At 35.2% G+C, this 25,758-nt stretch overlaps 1 protein-coding gene across 18 annotated transcripts in view; it reads right to left on the bottom strand.

Annotated features, from left to right (window-relative positions):
* Positions 1-25,758, bottom strand: part of CCDC7 (coiled-coil domain containing 7) — a 319,203-nt gene that overhangs the window by 44,522 nt on the left and 248,923 nt on the right. For all 18 annotated transcript variants that reach the window (XM_068560909.1, XM_068560921.1, XM_068561029.1 and 15 more), the window contains 4 exons: positions 17,393-17,476; positions 14,261-14,344; positions 12,005-12,088; positions 10,058-10,141 (listed from right to left, as the gene is read on the bottom strand). In XM_068560909.1, the coding sequence (XP_068417010.1) occupies positions 10,058-10,141; positions 12,005-12,088; positions 14,261-14,344; positions 17,393-17,476 (336 nt within the window). The remainder of the gene's footprint in view (positions 1-10,057; positions 10,142-12,004; positions 12,089-14,260; positions 14,345-17,392; positions 17,477-25,758) is intronic.

Below are 25,758 nucleotides of genomic sequence, written 5' to 3' on the forward strand. Positions count from 1 at the left end.
GTCTCTGAAAAATGTCCTTGGGATTTTGATAGGGATTACACTGAATCTGTGGATTGCTTTAAGTAATATGGACAGTTTTTACAATGTTAATTCTTCTAATTCATGAGGATGGAATATCTTTCCATTGTTAGTGTCTTCTTCAATTTATTTTAACAGTGTCTTATAGTTTTCAGTATAAGTCTTTTCACCTTCTTGGTTAAATTGATTCCTAGGCTTTTTCTGCCTTTTGTTGCGACTGTAAATGGGATTGTTTTTGTTAATATCTCTTTCTGCTAGTCCACTGTTAGCATATAGAAATGGAACAGATTTTTGTATACTGATTTTGTATCCTTTACTGTATTTGTTTATTATTTCCAATAGTTTTTTGGTGGAGCCTTTAGGGCTTTGTACATACAAAACCATGTCATCTGCAAATAGAGACAGTTCTACTTCTTCCTTTCTAATCTGGATGACTTTTATTTCTTTTTCTTGCCTAACTGCTCTGGCCAGCACTTCCAACACTATGTTGAATAAGAGAGGTGAGAGTGGGCATCTTTGAATTGTTCCTGACCTTAGTGGCATAGCTCTCAATTTTTCACCACTGAGTATGATGTTAGCTGTGGGTTTATCATATATTATGTTGAGGTATGGCCATTCTATACTCACTTAATTGAGAAGTTTTATAATAAACGGATGTTGAATCTTGTCAAATGTTCTTTCTGCATCTATTGAGATGATCATGTGGTTTTTATTCTTTATTTTGTTAATGTGGTGTATCACACTGATTCATTTGTGGGTGTTGAACCATCCTTGCATCCTTGGAATAAATCACACTTGTATGACCCTTTGATGTATTGTTGAATTTGGCTTGCCAATATTTTGTTGAGGATTTTTGCATCCATCTTCATCAGAGATATTGGCCTATAATGTTCTTTGTGTGTGTGTCTGTGTGTGTGTGTTGTATTTTTCTGGTTTTGGTATCAAGGTGATGCTGACCTCATAAAATGAGTTTGGAAGTGTTACCTCCTCTTCAATTTTTTCAAACAGTTTTAGAAGGATTGGGTATTAAATCTTTGAATGTTTGGTAGAATTCACTTGTGAAGCAGTCTGTTCCTGGACTTTTGTTTTTTGGGAGGTTTTTAATTACTGTTTCAATCTCTGTACTAGTGACTGGTATATTCAGATTTTGGAATTACAGAATTCTTTTAACGCATGCTCTTTTTTGGAACGGATTAAAATCACTGCCTAAGGTCCACTGCTTTCAGCCTGAAGAACTCTCATTATTATTTCTCATAAGGCAGGTCTGCTAACAAAGTTTCTCAGTGTTTATTTATTTGGGAATCTGTTTATCTCACCTTCACTTTTGAAAGAAAAAGTTCATGGTGACAATTTCTTCCTTCAGCATTTTAATACGGCATCCCACTGCCTTCTGGGCTACATAGTTTCTTTCTTTTTTTGGCCACACCTCACAGCATGCAGAACTTCCCTGACCAGAGATTGAACCCGTGCCCCCCTGCAGTGGAAGCATGGAAGTGCAGAGTCTTAACCACTGAACCACCAGGGAAGCCCCTGGGCTTCATAGTTTCTGATGCTAAGTAAGCTGTTAATCTTACCAGGGTTCTCTTTTTTTATGATGTGTTGCTTTCCCTTTGTGACATTCGAGAGTTTCTGTCTTTGTCTTCCATTACTTTTACTTGATATATCTGGTTGTAGATTTCTTTGTGCTTATTCTTAGACTTCATTTGGCTTGGATATCCAGATTCATATTCATCATCAAATGTGCTTCCAAACTGTCAGCCATAATTACTTCAAATATTTTTTCTGCCCCTTTTTCTCTCAGCTCTACTTCTTCTGTAGTCATTAAGTGTGGAGATTCTTTCTTTTGACAATCAAATCTACTCCTGGACCCCTCTAGTGAATTTTTCCTTATAGTTATTATACTCTCAACTCCACAGTTATCACTGTGTTTTTTTAACAAAAATAATTTCTATCTCTTTGTTAATATTCTCTATTTGATTAGACATTGTCATCAATATTCCTTTCTGTTTTAAGCATGGGTTTCTTTAATTCTTCAAAAATATTTATAACTGTTTTATAGTATCTCACATCTGGAACCACACTGTGGTCTGCTTTTTTCCCTTAGTTCATACTTTACTGTTTTTTTGCATGTCTCATATTTTGAGGGGGGGCAGTGTATCTAATATACTGTATGAAATCTGGATACTGAGCTCCCATCCCCTTTGAAGGCTTGTTGTTGTTTGCCTGATTAATTATTTAGTGACTGGGCTACACTATCTTCTGTCCTACTGAAGTCTCCTTCCCTGCAGTGTGCAGCTTCTAATGTTGCTCCTCTGTGGGCACAGCCTTGGGCATGCATGCAATCACCTTTGGATGACAGTTTTTAAAAAATTTTTTATTGAGGCATATTTGATTTACAATATTATACAAGTTTCAGGTGTACAACATAGTGACTCACATTTTTTAAAAGTTAACTCCATTTATAGTTATTATACAATATTGGCTATATTCCCTGTGCACTACAATACATCCTTATACCTCATTTATTTTAAATATAGTAGATTGTACTTCTTAATCCCCTACCCTTATCTTGCTCCTCCACCATTTTCTCTCCACTGGTAACCACTAGTTTGTTCTCTATATCTGTGAATCTGCTTTTTTGTTATATTTACTAGTTTGTTGTATTTTTTAGATTCCATATATAAGTGATATCATACAGTATTTGTCTTTGTCTGACTTACTTCACTTAGCATAATGCCCTCTAAGTCTATCTATGTTGCTGCAAAAGGCAAAGTTTTGTTCTTTTTCATGGTCAGTAGTATTCCATTGTGTGTGTGCATATGTACATCTTCTTTATCCATTCATCTGTTAATGGATGCTTAGGGTGTTTCTATATGTTGGCAATTGTAAATAATGCTGCTATGAACATTTGGGTGCATGTATCTTTTTGAATTACTGTGTTTGTTTGTTTTGGACATATACCCCAAAGTGGAACTGCTGGGTCATATGGTAGCTCTATTTTTAGTTTTTTGAGAAACCTCCATACTGTTTTCCACCTTGGCCACACCAATTTACTTTCTGACCAACAGTGTAGAAGGGTTCCCTTTTCTCCACACTCTTGCCAACATTTGTTATTTGTGATCTTTTTGATGATAACCATTCTGACAGGTGTGAGGTGATATTGTGATTTGATTGGCATATCAGTATATTAAGTAGTGATGTTGAGCATCTTTTCATACATCTGTTGGTCAACTGTATGTCTTCTTTGGAAAAATGTCTATTCAGGTCTTCTGCCCACTTTTTAATTGGGTGTTCATGTTTTTGATATTGAGTTGTATGAGCTGTATATATATTTTGGATATTAACCCCTTAACAGTTATATCATTTGCAAATATTTTCTCCCATCAGTAAGATGTCTTTTCATTTTGTCTCTGGTTTCCTTTGTTGTGGAAAAGCTTTTAAGTTCAATTAGTTCTCATTTGTTTATTTTTGCTTTTGTTTTCTTTGTTTTAGGAGACATATCCAAAAGAATATTGCCACCATTTATGTCAAAGTGTGTTCTGCCTAAGTTTTCTTCCAAAGTTTTATGGTTTCCAGTCTTACATTTAGATCTTTAATCCACTTTGCATTTAGTTTTGTACACGGTGTTAGAGAATATTCTAATTTCATTCTTTTACATGTAGCTGTCCGGTTTTCCCAGCACCACTTACTGAATAGACTTCTCTTTTCTCCATTGTATTGTATATTCTTGTCTCCTTTGTCATAGATTAATTGGCCATAAGTGTGTGGGGTTATTTCTGGACTCTCTATTCTGTTCCTTTGATCTATGTGTCTGATTTTGTACCAGTATCGTACAGTTTTGATTATTGTAGCCTTGTAGTATAGTCTGAAGTTAGGGAGCATGCTACCACCATCTCTGTTCTTCTTTCTCAAGATTGTTTGTCTATTCAGGGTCTTTTTTGTTTCTATACTATTTTGAAATTATTTCTCCTAATTCTAAGAATGCCTTTGGTACTTTGATAGGGATTGCACTGAATCTGTAGACTGCCTTGGGTAATACAGTCATTTTAACAAATATTAATTCTTCCAATCCATGAACATGGTATATCTTTCCATCTGTTTGTGTCATCTTCAATTTCTTTCATCAGTGTCTTATAATTTTCTGATTTCAAGTCTTTTACCTCCTTACGTAAGTTTATTCCTAAGTATTTTATTCTTTTTGATGCAACTGTAAATGAGATTGTTTCCTTAATTTCTTTCTGATAGTTTGTTGTTAGTGTATAGAATTGCAACATATTTCTCTATATTAATTTTGTACCTGAAAATTACTGAATTTATCCTTGAGCTCTAGTATTTTTTTGGTAGCTGTTTTTAGGATTCTCTTTGTTTAGTATCATGTTGTCTACAAAGTGACAATTTTACTTTCCCTTTTTAATTTGGATTCCTTTTATTTCTTTTCCTTGTTTGACTGTGGTGGCTAAGACTTCTAATAATATGTTGAATAAAAGTGGCAATAGTGGGCATCCTTGTTTCATATCTTAGAGGAAATGCTTTCATCTTTTCACTGTTGAGTATAATGTTAGCTATGGGATTACCATATATGGCTTTTATTATGTTGAGGCATGTTCCTTGTATATCCACTTTCTGGAGAGTTTTTATCATAAATGGATGTTGAATTTTGTGAAAATCTTTTTCTGTATCTACTGAGATAATCATATAGTTTTTATTCTTTAATTTGTTAATGTGATGTATCACACTGATTGATTTGCAAACACTGAAACATCCTTGTATCCCTGGGATAAATCCCACTTAATCATGGTGTATGATCATTTAAATGTATTGTTGGAGTCAGTTTGCTAATATTTTGTTAAGGGTTTCTGCATCTACTTTCACCCATGTAGTTTTCTGTTCTGTGATATCTCTGGCTCATTTTGGTATCACGTGATGCTGGCCTTACAGAATGACTTTGGAAACATTCCTTTCTCTGCAACTTTGTGCAATACTTTGAGAAGTATAGGTATTAATTCTTCTTTAAATGTTTGGTAGAATTCCCCTATGAAGCCACTTGTTCTTGGACTTATGTTTTTTGGTTATTTTTTTTTATTACTGGTTCAATTTCATTACTGATAATTGGTCTGTTCATATTTTCTTTTTATTCCTGGTTCAGTTTTGGGAGATTGTACATTTCTTTTAGGTTGTCTGTTTTATTGTCATACGGTTTTTCCGAGTAATGTCTCATGATCAGTTGCACTTCTGTGGTGTTTGTTGTAACGTCTTTTTCATTTCTGATTTTATTGATTTGGGCCCTGCATCTTACTCTTGATGAATCTGGTTAAGGTCTGTCAATTTTGTTTATCTTTTCAAAGAAACAGGTTATAGTTTCATTGATATTTTCCATTTTTAAGCCACTATTTCATTTGTTTCTTCTCTGGTCTTTATGATTTCTTTCCTTCTGCTAACTTTGTGTTTTGTTTGTTCATCTTTTTCCTAGTTCCTTTAGGTGTAAGTTAAGTTGTTCATTTGAGATTTTTCATGTTTCCTGAGGTTTGTTTGTATCAGTATAATTTTTTATTTTAGAACTGCTTTTGCTGCATCTCATAGATTTTTGGATCATTTTCTGTTCACCTGTCTCTAGGTATTTTTTGATTTCCTCTTTGATTTCTTCATGATCCATTGGTTGTTTAGTAGCATGTTGCTTAGCTTCTGTGTGTTTGTGATTTTTGCAGTATTTTCTTTTAGTTGATTTCTAGTCTCATAGTGTTGTGGTGGGAAAAGATACTTGATATGATTTCAGTTTTCTTAAATTTACCAAGGCTTGTTTTGTGGCCTAACATTCCTAGAGAATGTTCCATGTGGACTTGAATGTGTGTTCTGCTGCTGTTGGATGGAATGTTATATACCTATCTATTAAGTCCATATGGTCTAATGTGTCATTTAAGGCCAGTGTCTCCTTATGGATTTTCTTTTTGGATGATCTGTCTGTTGACTTGAGTGGGCTTTTAAAGTCCCTTACTATTATTGTGTAACTGTCTGTTTCTCCCTTTATGTCTGTTAATATTTGCTTTATTTATTAAGGAGCTCCTATGTCGAGTGCGTATATATTTTCAATTGTTACATCTTTTTCTTGGATTGATCCTTTGATCATTACGTAACATCCTTCTTTGTCGCTTATTACAGCCTTTGTCTTAAAGTCTATTTTGTCTGATATAATTATTGCTACCTGGGCTTTCTTTTGATTTCCATTTGCCTGGAATGACTTTTTCAATCTCTTCACTTTCAGTCTGTGTCTTTAGATCAGAAGTGAGTCTCTTTTAGGTAGCATATATAAAGGTCTTGGTTTTGTATTCATTCAGCACCTCCATGTCTTTTGATTGGAGCATTTAGCTCATTTAAATGTAATTATTGATATGTGTGTTCTTATTGCCATAAGAATAGTTAATAGTAGTTTTGTTAATAGTTTTTGGGTTGTTTTTCTAGGTCTTTTTGTTCCCTTCTTCTTTTGTTCTTTTGTGATTTGATGACTATCTTTAGTGTTACGTTTGGATTACTTTCTCTTCTTTGTGTATCTATTACAGAATTTTTGGTTGTGGTTACCATGAGGTTTATATACAGATATCTATCTATCTATCTATCTGAAGTTCGATCTCTTAATTTCAAACACATTTTAACTATGCTTCATTTGTACTCTCCTCCCCTCATGATTACTATTTTTGACATAATTTACATCTAATTATTTTGTGTATCTGTAACTTCTTATCGTGGTTATAGATGACTTTATCATTTTTGTCTTTAATCCTTCTTATGAGCTTTGCATATGGTTGATTTTCTACTTTTACTATATATTTGCTTTTACTGATGAGCTTTGCCTTTCATAATTTTCATGTTTATAGTTGTAGCCTTTTCTTTTTTGCTTAGAGATGTCCCTTTAACATTTCTGGTAAACCTGGCTTGGTGGTGTGGAACTCTTTCAGCTTTTGCTTGCCTGTAAAGCTTTTGATCTCTCCATGAAATGTGAATGAGAGCTTTGCTGGATAGAGTATTCTTGGTTCTAGGTTCTTCCTTTTCATCAGTTTAAATATATCTTGCCACTGCCTTCTGCCTGCAAAGTTTCTGCTGAAAAGTCAGCTGATAGCCTTATGGGTGTTCCCTTGTATGTAACTTGTTGCTTTTCCCTTGCTGCTTTTAATATTCTCTCTTTAGCTTTAATTTTTGCGTTTTAAATTACAATGTGTCTTGGTGTGTTCCTCTTTGGATTGGGACTCTGTTCTTTCTGGACTGGGATTTTTTCATCTCCCTAGTTAGGGACATTTTCAGCTATTATGTCTAAATATGTTCTCTGTCAACTTTTTTCTCTCTTCTGCTTCTGGGACCCCTCTAATGTGAATGTTAATATGCTTGATGTTGTCCCAGAAGTCTCTTTAACAGTCTTCATTTCTTTCCATTCTTTTTTTCTGCTAAGCATCAGTGATTTCCACTACTCTGTCCTCCAGCCCACTGATCTGTTCCTCTGTACCATTTAGTCTACTGCTGATTCCTCCTAGTGTATTTTTCATTTCAGTTATTGTATTTTTCATCTCTGTTTAGGGGTTCTTTATATTTTCCAACTCCTTGTTAAAAACTTCTAATTTCTCACTCTGTCCATCCATTCTTCTCCCAAGTTGTTTGGGATCATCACCCTGAATTCATTGTTGGGTAGTTGTCTATCTCTACTTCACTTAGCTCTTCTTCTGGGGTTGTATCTTATTCCTTCATTTGGACCATTTTCCTCTGTCGATTCATTTTGTCTAACTTAATGTTTATATTTCTATGTATCTGGGAGGTTGGTTACATTTCCCAACCTTGGAGAAGAGGCCTTTTGCAAGAGACTTCCTATGAATCCCAGCAATACACTGCTCTCTCGTCATCAGAGCTATATCCTCTAGGAGTGCCCCTATATGTGCTGTGCGGGTCCTTCTGTTGTGGCAAGCTGATGGCTATGGGTGGCCTGGTTGGCTTGGTTGGCCCCCAGTCTGGTTGTTTGCCAGGACCTTCCTGTGTGGAGGCTGCCGGCCACTGGTTGGCAGGGTTGGGTCACAAGGTGGCTGGCTGTAGAACCCTGGGGAGCCCCGGGGTTAGTTCTGTATCACTGGTGGATGGAGTCAGGTCTAGGAGATCCTGAGGCTGGGGCCAGCCCACCAATGGATGAAGCCAGATCCAAGGGACAGTGCCAGCCCAAAGGCAGGCAGTGACAGGTCCTGGGGTCTGGCTGCAGGGCTGAGGGCTTCCAGAGATGGCAATGGACTGTTGGTGGGTGGGTCTGGTTCCTTACACAGTTGACTGTGGGGTCCATGGGTCCCAAAGCTTGTGTTGCCTTGTCAGCAGGTGGGGCATGTCTCAGCCAATCTCAGAGATGGTTCTGGCCTTCTGGTGGGTGGGCTGAGTCTGCAGGCTACAGGGATGCATTTTCCTGCATCTGGTGTCCACCCACTGGTGGGTGAAGCTATAGCAGAGATGTCATTGCCTTGGGGCTGGTGTCCCTCCGCTAGTTGGAGAGGCTGGTCCTGAAGCTAGAGCAAGCTTATTGGTGGGTGCAGTCAGTGATTCTGGGGCTGGTGCCTGCCCACTGGTGGGTGGACCTGGGTCTCTGGCTGCAGGGCCCTGGGGGTCCTGGGTCTACTGCCTGCACATTGGTGTGTGGTGCCAGGTCCTAGACCCTCTGGTGTGCAGGTATGTGTCCAGGGGTGGCTTTGGGCTCAGAAAGTCTTAAAGCAGTCTCTCTTCTGATGGGTTGGGCTGTGTCACTGCCCAGTTAGTTGCTTGGCCTGAGGCTTCCCAGTACTGGTGCCTACAGGTTGGTTGTTGTTGGTGGGGTGGATTCCAAAATGGTGCTGCAGCACCAGTGGTAGAACGAGCTCTCAAGAATGGCTACTGTCAGTGTCTATGTCCCTAGGGAGACTCTTCAAGATTAGCAGGTAGGTTTGACCCCAAATCCTTTAAATTACTGCTTCTATGCTGGGTCCTGAAGCATGTGAGATGTTGTGTGTGCCCTTGGAGAGTGAAGCCTCTATTTCGCAGAGCCCTCTGGAACTCCTAAAAGCAAGCCCCACTGGCCTTCTAAGTCAAATGTTCTGGGGACTCATCTTCTTGTTGCAGAACCTCCAGACTGGGCAGACTGATGTGGGGCTCAGACCCCTTACTCGTTGGGGAGAATCTCTGCAACTGTAATTATTCTCCCATTCATGAGTTGCCCAAGCCAGGGACCTGACTATACTGTGACTCTACCCCTACTACCTGCCTTGCTGTGGCCCCTTTTTTATATCCTTAGTTCTAGAAGACCTTTCTTGGTAGGTTCCAGTCTTTTACATCAATGGTTGTTCTGTAAATAGTTGTAATTTTGCTATGCCCATGAGGTAAGGTGAGCTCAGGGTTATTACTCTACCATTTTCAATGACAGTTGTTTTTAAAAGGATTCTGTTGACTGTCTCTTTCCCTTATTTTTCTGTTAAGCTCTCTGCCTCCTTTGGTATGACACCAATCGAGAAGAAGTGTGTCAAACACTGTTATGCCAACACAAGGGGCATTAGTGTGAACTATAAACTATATAACAGAACTAAAGGTGTCTACTTCACATGAGATATTGAAAATGTGTCTGATATTTTAATTATATAGAGGGAATTAGTAACCAATGAAATAACTATCTGCTAAATCCCTCTTTTAATCCCATTCATAAAATAGCCTTTCTGCATTTGCAAATACAAAGCAACTATACTTCTAGCCTGAAAAAGAAAGTGAGTAGAACAGCACTTGAAATGTTTCCATCAGGCATGTTCCAAGCTCACTGTATCATTCAATTTTTATGGATCAATTTTTTAATTGAATGAATTCTAAAATTAAAAATATGCAGCTAATTCTCCATGGATAGCAACTGCTAGAATTCCAGTAATTATAGGAGGGAATTTGTGAAGACGTTTTATCCTGTAATAATAGAATATAGGTACTGTAGTCACTAAAGATCCAAAGTTAAATAAACTTCAGAGAAGATAAAAAACAGGAAATAGACGTGAAATATTCTTGTTCTTACCAAGACGACTCTTGGGTTGTGTCTTGAATTCACCCTTCATAATACTTCTTCCAACAACATTTGGGAAGCGTTCTGTATCAGTCTCTATAGAAATAAACAGTTTCAAAATACTTTTGTAAGCTAAATATTAACATGTGTATGTTTGTGTGTGTGTAGAATGTGTGTATCCTTTAATTAGATCTTTTTATTGTAGAAGAAGCATTATAATGAAATGTCTGGACTGCAGACATAATACCTTAGAATTGGAAGAGCCATTAGCAGTTGTACAAACCTCATTATATTGAGGCTTAGAAATGCTTAGTGATTTTACCAAGACCATATATCCAGGTAAAGACAAAACTGACTCATAAACTGAGGCCTCATAGTTCCTTAACTAGGACTTTTTCCATAAAATACAAAGTCTTTCGCAAATTTAAGTCATCCTAGAGAGTTTTTCGTAATAAATATAACTCTCCTGTGTATATTAAAAACACATTCATATGGGAGGGATGTACCTGGTGAGGTGGGACAAAACACTTTTTCATTTTTGTATTTGATCAGTACATTCATTTAAACTCCTTTCCTCATAGCAGTTTCTGTCTTTCAAATTTTATTTAGTGTTTAATTATAAATTTACCATTAATAAATATAAAATAATTAATTTTATTGTTAAAAGGCATGACTTTTTTTTGTATTTTATTTTATTTTTAAACATCTTTATTGGAGTATAATTGCTTTACAATGGTGTCTTAGTTTCTGCTTCATAACAAAGTGAATCAGCTATACATACACATATATCCCCATATTTCCTCCCTGTTGTGTCTCCCTCCCACCCTCCCTATCCTACCCCTCTAGGTGGTCACAAAGCACCAAGCTGATCTCCCTGTGCTATGTGGCTGCTTCCCACTAGCGATCTATTTTACATTTGGTAGTATATAAAAGTCCATGCCACTCTCTCACTTCGTCCCAGAATTGAACGGATGTAAATGAAAGCACTTTATTGCTGTGTCTAAGGCTGTTATTCAAAACTGACAAGGACTCCTATTAATAAGCAACACTGAAGCAAAAATTAATTGAAAGAACCTAACCAAAAATACTCTGAAAATTAAAGACATGGAAAAATGGCTTATCGTAATACACCAAATTTAACTGCTTGGTTCCAACAATTTCATTTTTACACCACCAACTTTTCCCCAGTTAAAAGCTGTTGGAGCAAGTAATATTTATTTGATTCATTTATAACACTACTTTTTTACAGGAATAAAAGCGAGAATATAATAAAAAAAAGCATTCAAAAGCAAAGTTTCAGAAATCTTGCCTTAAATTTCAGTGAAAACACATATTTTGGTGCTCATATCTGAGGATTCAGTTACTTTCCAATGCTAGCTTTCAGCATCAATTCTGTAAAAAGTTCATAACGACAGTATTTCTTGCAACAAAGAGAAATGTATCGAACCCTGTTACTCCAGGACTAAAGCACTAATCTGTGAATAATAAAACTCAGCTAGAGAACTCCACTCTAGTAGAGATATAAATTTACACGCCAACTTAATTATGTAGAGGAAATTGGTAATCAGTGAAATAACTGTTATAGTCCTCTTCTTATACCACTCATCAACTAGCTTTTTTGCTTTTTCAATATCAAAGCAATATTCCTTTCTAAGCCAGCAAGAAAGTGAGTAGAATCACAGCTATAAATACTTAAACCAAGCATATTCTAAGGTCATTAGAGAATTGGATTATATGGATTACTTTCCAAATGGATGAGATTACAACTAAAAAATATCCAGTTAAATTTCCATTCACAGTAAATACTAGAGTTTAACTAATTATAAGAGGAAATTCATGAAGATTACTGCCCATTAATACTAACATACAGTTACTGTTATCATTAATGATTCATAGTTAATTAAATCCCAGAGAAGACATAAACCATAAATATTAGACTTGGAAAATTCTTGTTCTTACCAGGGTGACTCTGATGATGTGTCTTGATTTCACCAACTGCTTTTTCTCTTCCAACAGTATCTCTCATGCGTTCTATACCAGTCTCTATAGATAGAAAACAAATTTCAAAACACATTGTAAGGTAACCATTAACACACATGTATGTGTGTCTTTATGCCTGTGTGTAGTACTAACTTAATTAGTACTTGTATTACAGAAGAGAAATAATATGTCTGCATTGCACAATCATAAAACATTAGAATTTGAAGGGCTCTTAGCAATCACATAAGCCTCATGATATTGAAGCTTAGAGATGTTTTGTGATTTGATTAAGAACACACACCAAGATAATGCAAAACTGAGTACAAGCTGATGCCCCATAATTCCTTAACCAGTGCTTTTCATACACAATGCACTGTCCCATACAAACTTTAATCATCTTGGGGAGTTCAAGTAAATGATATAACTGCCAAGATTACACTAAGAGGACACTCATACTGTAAGGATATACCTATGAGTGGAACGTGGCATTTTTTCCCCACTGGTCAAGAGACAAACCATGGTCCCACATCACGGAAAGTTACTACAAGGCAGAAATTCTTTGACTCTCTCAAGAATGTTTAATGCCATTTTTAAGGCTATGTAAATCAAGTAGACATCAAAGATGTAGAAGAGTAACAAGATATTCTGTGGTCTAAGAAAAACTGCCTATCAGGTCCTCTTACTATGTACACCTTGTAGCTGGGGAGGGGGAAATGGGTAAATCTGCAGCAGTACCAGCACTGGGACTGCATCCCATTCCATTTGAGTTTTTATGTGATTTGGACATTTGGCGGGATTTAGAAAGTACTAACTAGGTCAAAGGAGAGGAATAACATTCATCTATTTTGTTTTAATACATGAAAGTTATTAAAGAAAAATTCATATTGAAAAAGGGGTTAAGTAGGATTGCTGACTTGGGTCAAATTATGTGCCCAGTGTTTTGTGAATGAAAGCTAGTTACAGAAGAGCATGTACCAGAGGTTGGAAACCTATCCTGAACCTGACACCATAAGGTGGATCTTACTTTGTTGTAATGGCTGAGACCAGAAGTAAGTGTTAAAGATCCAACTAAGTCGATATAATTGAGGCTCTCTGGTTTTTCTCCAATGGGTATAGGTTAAGAATGACAGGCCCAGTTGAAAGAAGCATGTAAAGATGCTTATATAAGCAAGGAAGCATTAAGAAGAGCATTTGATAGCAGATAGAATTAACGATGAGGGAAAAGGGAGTATGTGCTAGAGAAATCTGCAATCTAGTAAGAATCACAATTTCCCTCCTCACAATACCCTCCCACTGCTTAAATTATTTTTTAGGCCTACCCTTCCTGAAGTTCCTAGTATATGATTCACACTTTACTGTTTCTTTGCATGTCTCATATTTTTGGGGGGTCTATACTGGGCATTCTAGACAATATCTTGTAGGAAATCTGGATACTGAGTTCCCCTCCCGTTTGGAGGCTTGCTGTTGCTGTTTGCCTGATTATTTATTTAGTGACTTGGCTGGAATATATTCTACTGTAGAGAAGTCTCCTTCTCTGCAGTGTGAATCTTCTAATGTTGCTCCTCTGGGGGCACAGACTTGGGCATGCAAACAGTCACCTTTGGATGACACTTGTTTTTCCTGTTGACTGTCTCTTTCCCTTTTCTGTTAAGCTCTCTGCCTCCTTTAATATCACCCCAAAGATCAAGAAGCAGTGTGTCAAACACTGTAACACCAAGACAAGGGGCAGTAGTGTAAACTACGGACTACATAACAAAACTAAACATCTCTCCTTCACCTGAGATACTGATAATGTGCCTAGTATTTCAATTATATAGAGGGAATTATTAAGCAATGAAATCTCTCTTTTAATCCTATTCATAATTCCATTCATAAAATCCCATTTAAATCCCATTCATGTATTTGCAAATACAAAGCAACTATCTTTCTAGCCTGAAAAAGAAAGTGAGTAGAGCAGCATTTGAAATGCTTCCGGCAAGCATATTCTAAGCTTACTACAGCACTGAATTTTTATGGATAAGTTTTAAATGAATGGGTTTTAAAACTTACACTATGTAACTAATTATCCATTTTTAGTAACTGCTAGAGTTCCAATAATAATAGGATGGAATTAGTGATAACCTTTCATTCTATAATAATAGCATATAGGTACTACAGTCATTTAGATCCAAACTTAAATAAACTCCAGAGAAGGTAAGTAAAGCAGAAATAGACTTGAAATATTCTTGTTCTTACCAGGATGACTCTTGGATTGTGTCTTGATTTCACCCTTTATTATACCTCTTCCAATAGCATCTGGAAAGCTCTCTGTATCAGTGTCTATAGAAATAAACAGTTTCAAAACACTTTTGTAAGGTATATATTAACATGTGTTTGTGTGTGTGTTTGTGTATAGTACTCCTTTAATTAGCATTTTAAAATTATAGGACAACAATTATAATGAAATGCCTGGACTGTAGGCTCACAGGACCTTAGAGTTAGAAGGGCCGTTAGCAATCATACAAGCCTCATTATATTGAGGCCTAGAAATGGTTAGTGATTTGACCAAGGCCACAAATCTAGGTAACAACAAAACTGATCCATAAACTGATATCTCATAATTCCTTAACTAGGGTTTTATCCATAAAATACAAAGTCTTTTGCAAATTTAAGTCATCCTAGAGAGTTTATTTTAATAAATATAACTTTCTTCTCTACATTAAAAGCATATTTGTATCATAAAGATATACCTGGTGAGGCCAGACATGACATTTTTTCCCAGGTTAAATTGCAAACAATGGGCATCACAGTCACAGAATTTTACTGTGAGGCAGAAATTCTTTGACTTGTCCAGGAATACTTTAGTTCCCTTTTTTTAAGGTTATGTAACTGCTTGTCAAGTAGGCATCATTGATGGAAAAGAAAAACAAGTAATTTGTGGGCAGAGATAAAGCACCCTCTCAGGTTCTCTTAGCATGTAGACCTTTTCTCCCCTGTGGAGGAGGAAATGGGTAATTTGCAGGAATGTGAGCACTGATATTGTACCCCTTTCCATTTGAGTTTTTACACGGTTTTTACTTTCTGTTGGATTCAGAAATGATGATCTAGGTCCAATATCAGAAAAAAATTTATTTAAAAGAATTTTATATTGCAAAAGGAATAATGAGAATTGGTGACTCTGTGTCACCTGTTGCGTAAAGTTTTGTGTGGGCAAAAATTGGTTCTAACACAGCATGTAAGTTAAGTTGGAACCTGTCATATCCAGAATTTATAGATTGGAAGTCTTCCTTTGGAGAAATGGCTGAGTCCATGAATATTTCAAATATGCTCTATCACTGAGGCAACACAAATTTATCACCACTGCAATCTAAACAGAGGTAAAGACCATATGGGGTGTCACTACTAAAATCAAAGACACGCGGATTGGGCAGAACAAGGTTTTAGTAATTAAGTTATGGCATTTGTGAAAGTAAATTCTGCTATAGCAGCAGATAACTGGAGAACATCAGCAGACAAACTTTAGCCCTCTGGTCTTTCTCAAACAGATATAATTAGAAGAACTGATTCATTTGGTTTGAGAAAGCAAAGGATCCTTAGGTGAGCAGGGAGGCAGTGAGAACAGCCCTTGAGGGCAGACTGAATTAAAAACTAGGAGCATAACAAATGATATGGGGTGGAGAAACCTAATCTATTAAGAGCCACAATTTTCCTCCTTCACAACATTTTCCTATTGCTTTTAAGTCTTTTAAAAAATCCTACCCTGCTTGGAGTTCGCTGAACTATTTTTTAAAAAACATGTAACATGCTATACAATTGACCCATTTTAAATGTCCATTCTATGCTTATCAGTATAGTCATAGAACTGTGTAACAATCACCATAGTCAATTTTAGAATCTACTTCTACTTATACTAAACAGATTAAATTCCAGGAAGATTTAGAAATGTTATTTTCATATTCTACATATATAGTTCTCTTTATAACTTAATTCTTATAATTTTTCCCATTTTTATATATGAAACATATAAACATAAATTCATTTATTACAATTGTTTGTTAAACTATTTATTTACATAATTTTGTGCCATACAGAGAAACTGAGAGGAGAAGACAAAGCATGTATGTATAGTGTTTATTATTTTAACCATTTTATTTATAATATCTGGTTTTCTTTTCTGTCATTATTTAAAATGATATTTTCTGCTCTTTAATGCCTCTGCTGTCCATGCTATATTTCCATACTTTAAATTTGCTGATTCTTTCTTCTGACAGTGTAAAAATACTGAACACCCCCTACTGGATTTAAAAAATTTCAGTTATTGTACTTTCAACTCCTGGATTTACATGTGTTCCTTTTCAAAATAATGTATTTCTCTTTGTATATATTCCCTATTTGATGAAACACTATCAGACCTTCCTTTCCTTCTAAATAATGTTTACATTTAGTTCTTTGAACATATTTATAATAACTGCTTTTTAGATTTGTTCTTTAAGTCCAATATCTAGGATTCTCACAAGCAGTTTTTGTTGCATGTCTTTTTCCTTGTTATATGTCACATTTTACTGTTTCTTTACATGACCCATAATTTTATGCTGAAAACTGAATATTTTAGATATATAATATAGCATCTCTGCATACTGACTTCTTCCTCTTACAGGGCATATTATTATTGTTTTCTTGTTTATATTTTTAGTTATTTGGCTAAAATGTTTTACTGAAGTCATTTCCCTTTGCAGTTTGAAAGCACAACTGTTGCTCCCCAAGGGAAAAAGCCTTGGATAACAGTGATTTTAGGAGTGCTGTCTCTGTCTCTTTCTGTTACTCTCTGTTAAACTGTCTGCCTCTTTTGGTGTCATACCAGAAGTCAAGGGCAGTGTGTCTATCCCTGTTACAAGAGTAAAGGCTGTAGTACAATCTCTGAACTACGTAACACAACTAACGACTCTACCACAGATGAGTTAGGATAATATACCTGATATTTCCATCAAGTAGAGAGAAATGGTAACCAATGAATTAACTATCTGTTAAATTCCCCTTGTTATTATCACATTCATCAGGAAACCTTTCTCCTTTTCCTTCTATCTAAGCCAGTAATAGTAAAAGATTAGAACAGAACTGAACATACTTGCATCAAGTATATTCTAAGGCCACTATAGCATTTAATTTTATGGTTTAATTTTTAAATGGATCATTTCTAAAAATCATAATGTCTAGCTAACTTTTAAAGTTCTAGTAAATACCATAGTACAATTAATTATGAGGGTAATCACGAAGACTTTACCTATATAATAATAATATACAAGTACTCTTATCATTAAAAAATTCATACTTAAACTCCAAAGAAGGTAAATAAACCATAAAGATTAGACTTGGAAGGATTAGACTTACCAGGGACACTCTTTGGTTGTATCTTCATTTCTGCCATTAATAAACGTCTTCCAACAGTATCTTTCAAGTGTTCTAGATCAATTTCTGTAGAAATAAACAGATATCAAAACACTTTCTAAAGTAACCCTAACACATGAGTGTGTGTGTGTCTCTGTGTTCATGTGCGGTACTATCTTTTATATATATATATATATATATTTTTTTTTTAAATTTAATTAATTTATTTATTTTTGGCTGTGTTGGGTCTTCGTTGTTGCGCGTGGACTTTCTCTAGTTGTGGCAAGCGGGGGCTACTCTTCGTTGCAGTGCACAGCCTTCTCATTGTGGTGGCTTCTCTTGTTGCGGAGCATGGGTTCTAGGTGTGCGGGCTTCAGTAGTTGTGGCACATGGGCTCAGCAGTTGTGGCTCACGGGCTCTGGAGCGCAGGCTCAGTAGTTGTGGCGCACGGGCTTAGCTGCTCTGTGGCATGTGGGATCTTCCTGGACCAGGGCTTGAACCCGTGTCTTCTGCACTGGCAGGTGGATTCCTAACCACTGTGCCACCAAGGAAGCCCCATGTGCGGTACTATCTTAATTAGCCTTGTTATTAATAAATATGCATTATAATGGATTATATGGGTTGCAGAATCATTAAACCTTAGAATTGGAATGGCCGTTAGCAATCACTAAGCCTCCATATATTGAGGCTTAGAGATGTTAATGACTTGACCAAGATTGTGTATCCAGATAATGACAAACTTGATGTACAACCTTCCAACTTACAATTCTTTAACCAGTGCTTTTTCCATACAATGCTATCTCTTACGCTAAATTAAAATATCCGGGAGAGTTATGATAATAATATAACTCTTAAGTGTACATTAGACTCATAATCATACTGTAGGGATATATACCCAGTGATGTGGAATATAACAGTTTTTTCCTCAGATCATGTTGCAAACTAGGGTCTCCATGGAAATTTACATGGAGCAGAAATACTTGGACTCATCCAGGAATATTTTAATGCCCTTTTTATGTTACTTAAGTGTAAACAAAGTAGGCATCAGTGATGGAAAAGAATAACAGAATGTTTTATAGACTGAAAAAATGTGCTCTCTCAGGTCCTTTTAGCATGTAGACCTTGTAGCTTGGGAGGAAGAAATGGTTAAATTTGTAGAAGTACCTGGATTGAGACTGGGTCTCTTACCATTTGAGTTCCTATGTCATTTAAAATTTTTGCTTGATTTAGTAACTGCAATTAGGTCCAATTACAAGAAAAATACATGAACATTATTAAAGGAGAGTTTATACTGAAAGGGAATAATTAGAAATGATCAACTATTGGGTCTAAAATTTTGTGGTGAATTTGTTTCTAGCAGAGCGTGTACCTGAAGTTAGAAACCTGTCATGACTAAGATACCCAGATGGAAGTCTTTTTTCAGAGAAATGGATGAGTCAGTAAGTATTAAAGGTTGTGCAATCTGTGTAGAGGTGGTTACCTGCTGCAGCACCATTACCAAAATGAAACAGGTGTGTCAGATTAGGCAGAACAAGTTTTCAATACTTAAGTAGCAACATTTTGTGAAAGTAATAAGATCTATAGCAAAACAAAACTGGGGAATATTAGCAGTTATATTTTAGCTTCTCTAGTTCTTTCTCCAACTGGTATATGTAAGAAGGACTTGCTCATTTGAATTAAGGAAGCAAAGAATACTTAAATAAGCAAGAGGCAATGAGAACAGCATCTGAAGGAAGGTTAGGTTAAGTACTAGCAATTAAAAAGTATGTGCTGGAGAAATGTATAATCTAGTAAAAGTCACAGTTTTCTCCCTTATCATACCCTCCCACTTTTCAAATCCTTTTTTATCCTATTCTTCTTGGCATTCATTGAGCTAGCTTTAAAACATATGTAACGTATTATACAATTTGCCCATTTAAAGTGTTCATTTTAATGTTTTTAAAGATATATTCACAGAGTTGTATGACCATCACCACAGTCAATTTTAGAAGAGACTAGGCAATGTTCTTACCACAAAAAAGAAATGATAATTATCTGACATGATGGAGGCATTAGCTAACACTAGGGTGGTCATCATGTTGCAATATACAAATGTATCAAATCAACACACTGTAAATGTTAAATACACAATGTTATAGGTCAATTTTTTCACAATGAAAAAAGAATCTACATCAGAATTATACTAAGTAAATTCCAGTAATTCCAGTGAGGTATAGAAATGCTACCCTCATATAGCATCATTCCCTCCTCCACATTTTTGTACTGTTGTTATATGTAATATAATAACCTATAAACTATAAAGTCATTTTTAAAACTTAACATTATTTGTTTAATTATTGTTTAATTATTGCTTTATTTCTTTACATATATGTATTTATACTATCTTTTGTAATTACAGAATTACTTTTACCCAGTCTCTTTTTTAGGGGATTCAAATTACTGTCTGAGGTCACTTGCTTTCAGCCTGAAGAACTTTCCTTTGTACTTGTCATAAAGTGAATCTGCTAGCAATGAATTTTCTCAATTTTTTATTTGTTTTAAAATCTCTTTACTTCACCTTTATTTTTGAGAGATAATTTAGCTGGATATAAAATTTGGGGTTGACAGTTATTTTTCTTTTGCATTTTGAATAGGCCATCCTATTGCCTTTTGGTCGCCATAGTTTCTGATGAAAAGTCAGCCATCAATCTTATTGGAGTTCCCAATAAGGAGTATAAATAACAGTTTTCCAGTATGTGCATATATCAGTTTATACTACTACCAGCAGTTTCTGAAAGTTCTGTAATAGTTGCTCTACAACATTACCATGACTTGATTCTGTCATTCTTTCTGATTTACGCTCAATGATGGTATGTCATAGTATCCTCATGAATTTAACTCCAATTTTCTAGATTACTAATAGGACTATAATTTTCAAGTGTTTATTAGTCATTTAGATATCTTCTTTGGTGAAGTACATGTTTAAGATTTTGACCATTTTTCTATTGGGTTTTCAATTTATTTCTTATTTCTATGTTAGAAATTCTTTAAATATCTGGTTGAAAGCTTTCTGTTGGTTATTTGTGCTGCAAACCTACTCTGTCATTTGCTTTTTTTTTCTCTTAAGGGTTGAAATGATTTATTTTTAATGTTTTCTTTACAGCATTGGGACTGGCTAGCTAAAACTCAGTTTATAAGGGAACATATTGATCAACCATGGCCCTGAAAATTAAGTACTGAAACTATTTTAACAAACCAGGAATTTAAGGCTAAAGTTTAACTCCACAGCAACAAAGAATAATTCCCTTTGTGCTAATTAACCTTTACTGCAGCTCTTTCATAGACGACCTGCTAAGTTTCTACTTTGTGGAATTGTGGATGAACAGCCAATTCTTTTTTTTTTAATTAGTTATCTATTTTATACATATTAGTCAATCCCAATCTCCCAATTCATCCCTCCACCTCCCCCACTTTCCCCCCTTGGTGTCCATACGTTTGTTCTCTACATCTGTGTCTCTATTTCTGCCTTGCAAATAGGTTCATCTGCACCATTTTTCTAGATTCCACATATTAGCGTTAATATACGATATTTGTTTTCCTCTTTCTGACTTACTTCACTCTGTATGACAGTCTCTAGATCCATCCACATCTCTACAAATGACCCAATTTCATTCCTTTTGATGGCTGAGTGATATTCCACTGTATTTATGTACCACATCTTCTTTATCCATTCGTCTGTCAATGGGCATCTAGGTTGCTTCTGTGACCTGGCTATTGTAAATAGTGCTGCAATGAACACTGGGGTGCATGTGTGTTTTTGAATTATGGTTTTCTCTGGGTATATGCCCAGTAGTGGGACTGCTGGGTCATATGGCAATTCTACTTTTTGCTTTTTAAGAAACCTCCATACTGTTCTCCATAGTGGCTGTATCAATTTACGTTCCCACCAACAGTGCAAGAGGGTTCCCTTTTCTCCACACCCTCTCCAGCAGTTGTTTGTAGATTTTCTGATGATGCCCAGTCTAACCGGTGTGAGGTGATACCTCATTGTAGTTTTGATTTGCATTTCTCTAATAATTAGTGATGTTGAGCAGCTTCTCATGTGCCTCTTGGCCATCTGTGTCTTCTTTGGAGAGATGTCTATTTAGGTCTTCTGCCTATTGTTTGATTGGGTTGTTTGATTTTTTAATATTGAGCTGCATGAGCTGTTTATATATTTTGGAGATTAATCCTTTGTCCGTTGATTCATTTGCAAATATCTTCTCCCATTCTGAGGGCTGTCTTTTCATCTTGCTTATAGTTTCCTTTGCTGTGCAAAAGCTTTTAAGTTTCATTAGGTCCCATTTGCTTATTTTTGTTTTCATTTCCATTACTCTAGGAGGTGGGTCAAAAAAGATCTTGCTGTGATTTATGTCAAAGAGTGTTCTCCCTATGTTTTCCTCTAAGAGTTTTATAGTGTCTGGTCTTTAATCCATTTTGAGTTTATTTTTGTGTATGGTGCTAGGGAGTGTTCTAATTTCATTCTTTTACATGTAGCTACCCGGTCTTGCCAGCACCACTTACTGAAGAGACTGTCTTTTCTCCATTGTATATCTTTGCCTCCTTTGTCATAGATTAGTTGACCATAGGTGCATGGGTTTATCCCTGGGCTTTCTATCCTGTTCCACTGATCTATATTTCCGTTTTTGTGCCAGTACCATATTGTCTTGATTACTGTAGCTTTGTAGTATAGTCTGAAGTCAGGGAGTCTGATTCCTCCAGCTCCGTTTTTCTTCCCTCAAGATTGCTATTCGGGGTTTTTTGTGTCTCCATACAAATTTTAAGATTTTTTGTTCTAGTTCTGTAAAAACTGCCATTGGTAATTTGATAGGGATTGCATTGAATCTGTAGATCGCTTTGAGTAGTATAATCATTTTCACAATATTGATTCTTCCAATCCACAAACATAGCATATTTCTCCATCTGTTTGTGTCATCTTTGATTTCTTTCATCAGTGTCTTATAGTTTTCTGAGTACAGGTCTTTTACCTCCTTAGGTAGGTTTATTCCTAAGTATTTTACTCTTTTTGTTGCAGTGGTGAGTGTCATTTGCTTTTTAAATATCTTAATGGTGTATTTTAATGGATATAATTCTGAATATTAAATCCAGTTTTAAAACATTTGCATTTATAGTTAGTGTCAATTGTATCCTGTTTAAAAAATATCTAATCCAAAGACAGAAACATATTTTCCTATAGCATTTTCTAAGAGGCCTATTATTTTATAATATGCACATGAATAGAATTATTTTGAAAAGAATATTTTTTTTACTGTTGTTACATGTTTTCTTCTTTGTCTTCAATACATTTAAGTTTATTTATCTATCATTGTACCAGTAGCAAACTGCTTTTATTATTGTATTTTTATAATAATACCTGATACCAGGTACTTTACCTTTCAATTTTAGTCTTCTTTGCCAAGATTGTATTTCCTACTTTGGCCCTATGCATTTCTATATAAATTTTAGAATTATCTTGTCAATTTTTAGAAAAATTATTGCTAAAATTTTGATACTGACTGCATTAAATACATAGATTAATTTTCAAGAAATATGTTCTTTAAAATATTGAGTCTTCTAATCTATAAACCTGGAATATAGTTCCATTTATTTAGTTCTTTAAAATTCTCTAAATAATGTTTTGCAGTTTGCTGTGTTGAGACTTTGAACATCTTTTTAAACATTTTAATAGACTTTGTTTTTTTAGAGCAATTTAGGAGTTCAGAGAAATTGTGCAGAAACTACAGACAGTTCATAAATACTCGCTTCCACCAGTATAGTTTCCCTATTATTACCATCTTGTATTAGATCATATGCTTGTTACAATTGATAATCCAATACTGATACATCACTAATAATTAACACCCATGATTTACATGAGAGATAACTCTTATTTTGTACAGCACATTATGCATAATGTGCATAAATGTACATTATGCATTTTGATAAATGCATAATGTCTCGTGTTTACTACTACAGTATCTTACAAAATAGCTTTGGCACATTAAAAATTCCCTGAGCTCCAACCATTTATCCTCCTGTACCCTGAACCTCTGGGAACTCCTGATCTTTTTACTGCCTATAGATTTACCTTTTCCAGAGTGGTATACAGTTGAAATTACACAGCTTTTTCAGATTGGCTTGCTTTCACTTAACAATATGCATTTAAGTTTCTGCCATGTCTTCTTGTGGCTTGATAGTCCATTTATTTTTATTGTTGAATAATGTACCATTATATGGATGTACCACAGATTGTTTATGCATTCACTTACTGAAAAACATCTTGTTTGCTTCCAGTTTGGGGCAATTATAAAGCTGCTGTAAACATTAATGCAGGTTATTGCATGAACATAAGACCTTAACTCATTTGGGTAAATACTAAGAGCACAACAGTTGGATTGTATGGTTAGAGTACGATGAGCTTCAAAAAAATGCAAACTGTCTTCCAAAGTCGGTATAGAATTTTGCATTCCCAACAAGAATGAACAAGAGTTCCTGTACTCCACTTTCTTGACAGCATTTGGTGTTGTCAGTGTTTTGGATTAGCCATTCTCCTAGGTGTGTTTCATTAGGTATCTCATTATTGTTTTAATTTGCAATTATCCAATGACATATGAGTTCACACACTTATTAGCCATCTTCACATCATCCTTGATGAGGTGTCTGTTCAGATATTTTGAGAGTTTTTAAATTGGGTTCTTTTTTAAGTGTTGAATTTAATCTTTTAAAATATATTTCAAATACAAGTCCTTCTTAAGATATGTATTTTGTAAATCTTTTCTGCCAATATGTGGCATGTCTTTTCATTCTCTTAGAAGTGTCTTTCACAGAGTATAAGTATTAATTTTAAACAAGTCCATCTTATCAAAAATTTTCTGCCATTCCTTTTCTAGTTTACTAAGGTGGAGATTAGATAATTGATTTTTGATCTTTCTCCTTGTCCAATATATGCATCAAATGCTATAATTTCCTTTTAAGTACTTCTTTCACTGTGTCACATAAATTTTTATTAGTTGTATTTTCATTTTCACTTACTTCAAAATATTTTTGATTTCTTTTGATACTTCTTTGAACATGTGCTATAGAAGTGTATTGTTTCATCTTCAAGTATTACGGGATTTGCCAGCTACCTTTCTATGACTGATTTCTAGTTTAACTCCATTGTGGGCTGAGAGCATAATTTGTGTGATTTCTGTTTCTTAAAATCTTCAAGGTATAATTTGTTTTGTAATGAGGTCTATCTTTCTGAGCAGAGTATGTGAATTTGAGAGCAATATGTATCCTTCTGTTGTTGGAGGAGGTATTCTAATAGACATCAGTTAGATCCAGTTGATTGATGGTGTTGTTGAACTCAACTGCTGTTACTGATTTTTTTGCCTGCTGGATCTGTCCATTTCTGATAGAGGGGTGTTAAAGTTTCCAACTATAATAATGGATGTGTCTATTTCTCCTTGCAGTTCTATCAGTTTTTGTCTCATGTATTTTGGGACACTATTGTTAAGTATATACACATTAAAGAATGTTATATCTTCTTGAAGAATTGATTCCTTTATCATTACCTAATGCATGTATTTATTCCTAGTACTTTTCCTTGCTCTGAAGTCTACTTTGGTAATAATATAGCTACTCATGTATATCTTTCTCTAAACCTTTACCTTCTGTGTGTGTGTGTGCCTCTTTGTGCATATATTTATTTTTTTACAGCTTTAATAAGGTATAATTGACAAAAAACTGTAATATATTTAAAATATACAAAATGGTGATTTGATATGCATATGTATTGTGAAATGATTCCCACAATCCAGTTAATTAGCACATCCATGACCTTACACAGTTACTATCTCTCTTTTTTTTTTTTTTTTGGTGAGAATGCTTAAGATCTACTCTCAGGAACTATCAAGTATACAACACAGTATTACTAGATATAGTCATCATGCTGTACATTAAATCCTCAGAAGTTATTTATCTTATAACTAAAAGTTTGAACCCTTTGACCAACCACTCTCCATTTAACCTACCACCCCAGGACCTGGCGACGACCATTCTCCTCTCTGTTTCTATGAGTTTGACTCTTATTTTAGATTCACATGTAAGTGATACCATACAGCATTTGTCTTTCTCTGTCTGGCTTACTTCAGTTAGCAAAATGCCCTCCAGTTTCATCCACATTGTTGCAAAGGGCAGTATTTCCTTCTTTTTTATGGCTAGATTGTGTGTGTATAAAACACATATACATACATATATATATATATACACACACATATATGTGTATATATAACACATAATATATATTACACCTTATATATGTGTATATATATCATAAACATGGGTGTACAAATGTCCCTTCAAGAGAG

Source organism: Eschrichtius robustus, chromosome 1, assembly GCF_028021215.1.
Source record: "Eschrichtius robustus isolate mEscRob2 chromosome 1, mEscRob2.pri, whole genome shotgun sequence".
Lineage (NCBI taxonomy): Eukaryota > Metazoa > Chordata > Mammalia > Artiodactyla > Eschrichtiidae > Eschrichtius > Eschrichtius robustus.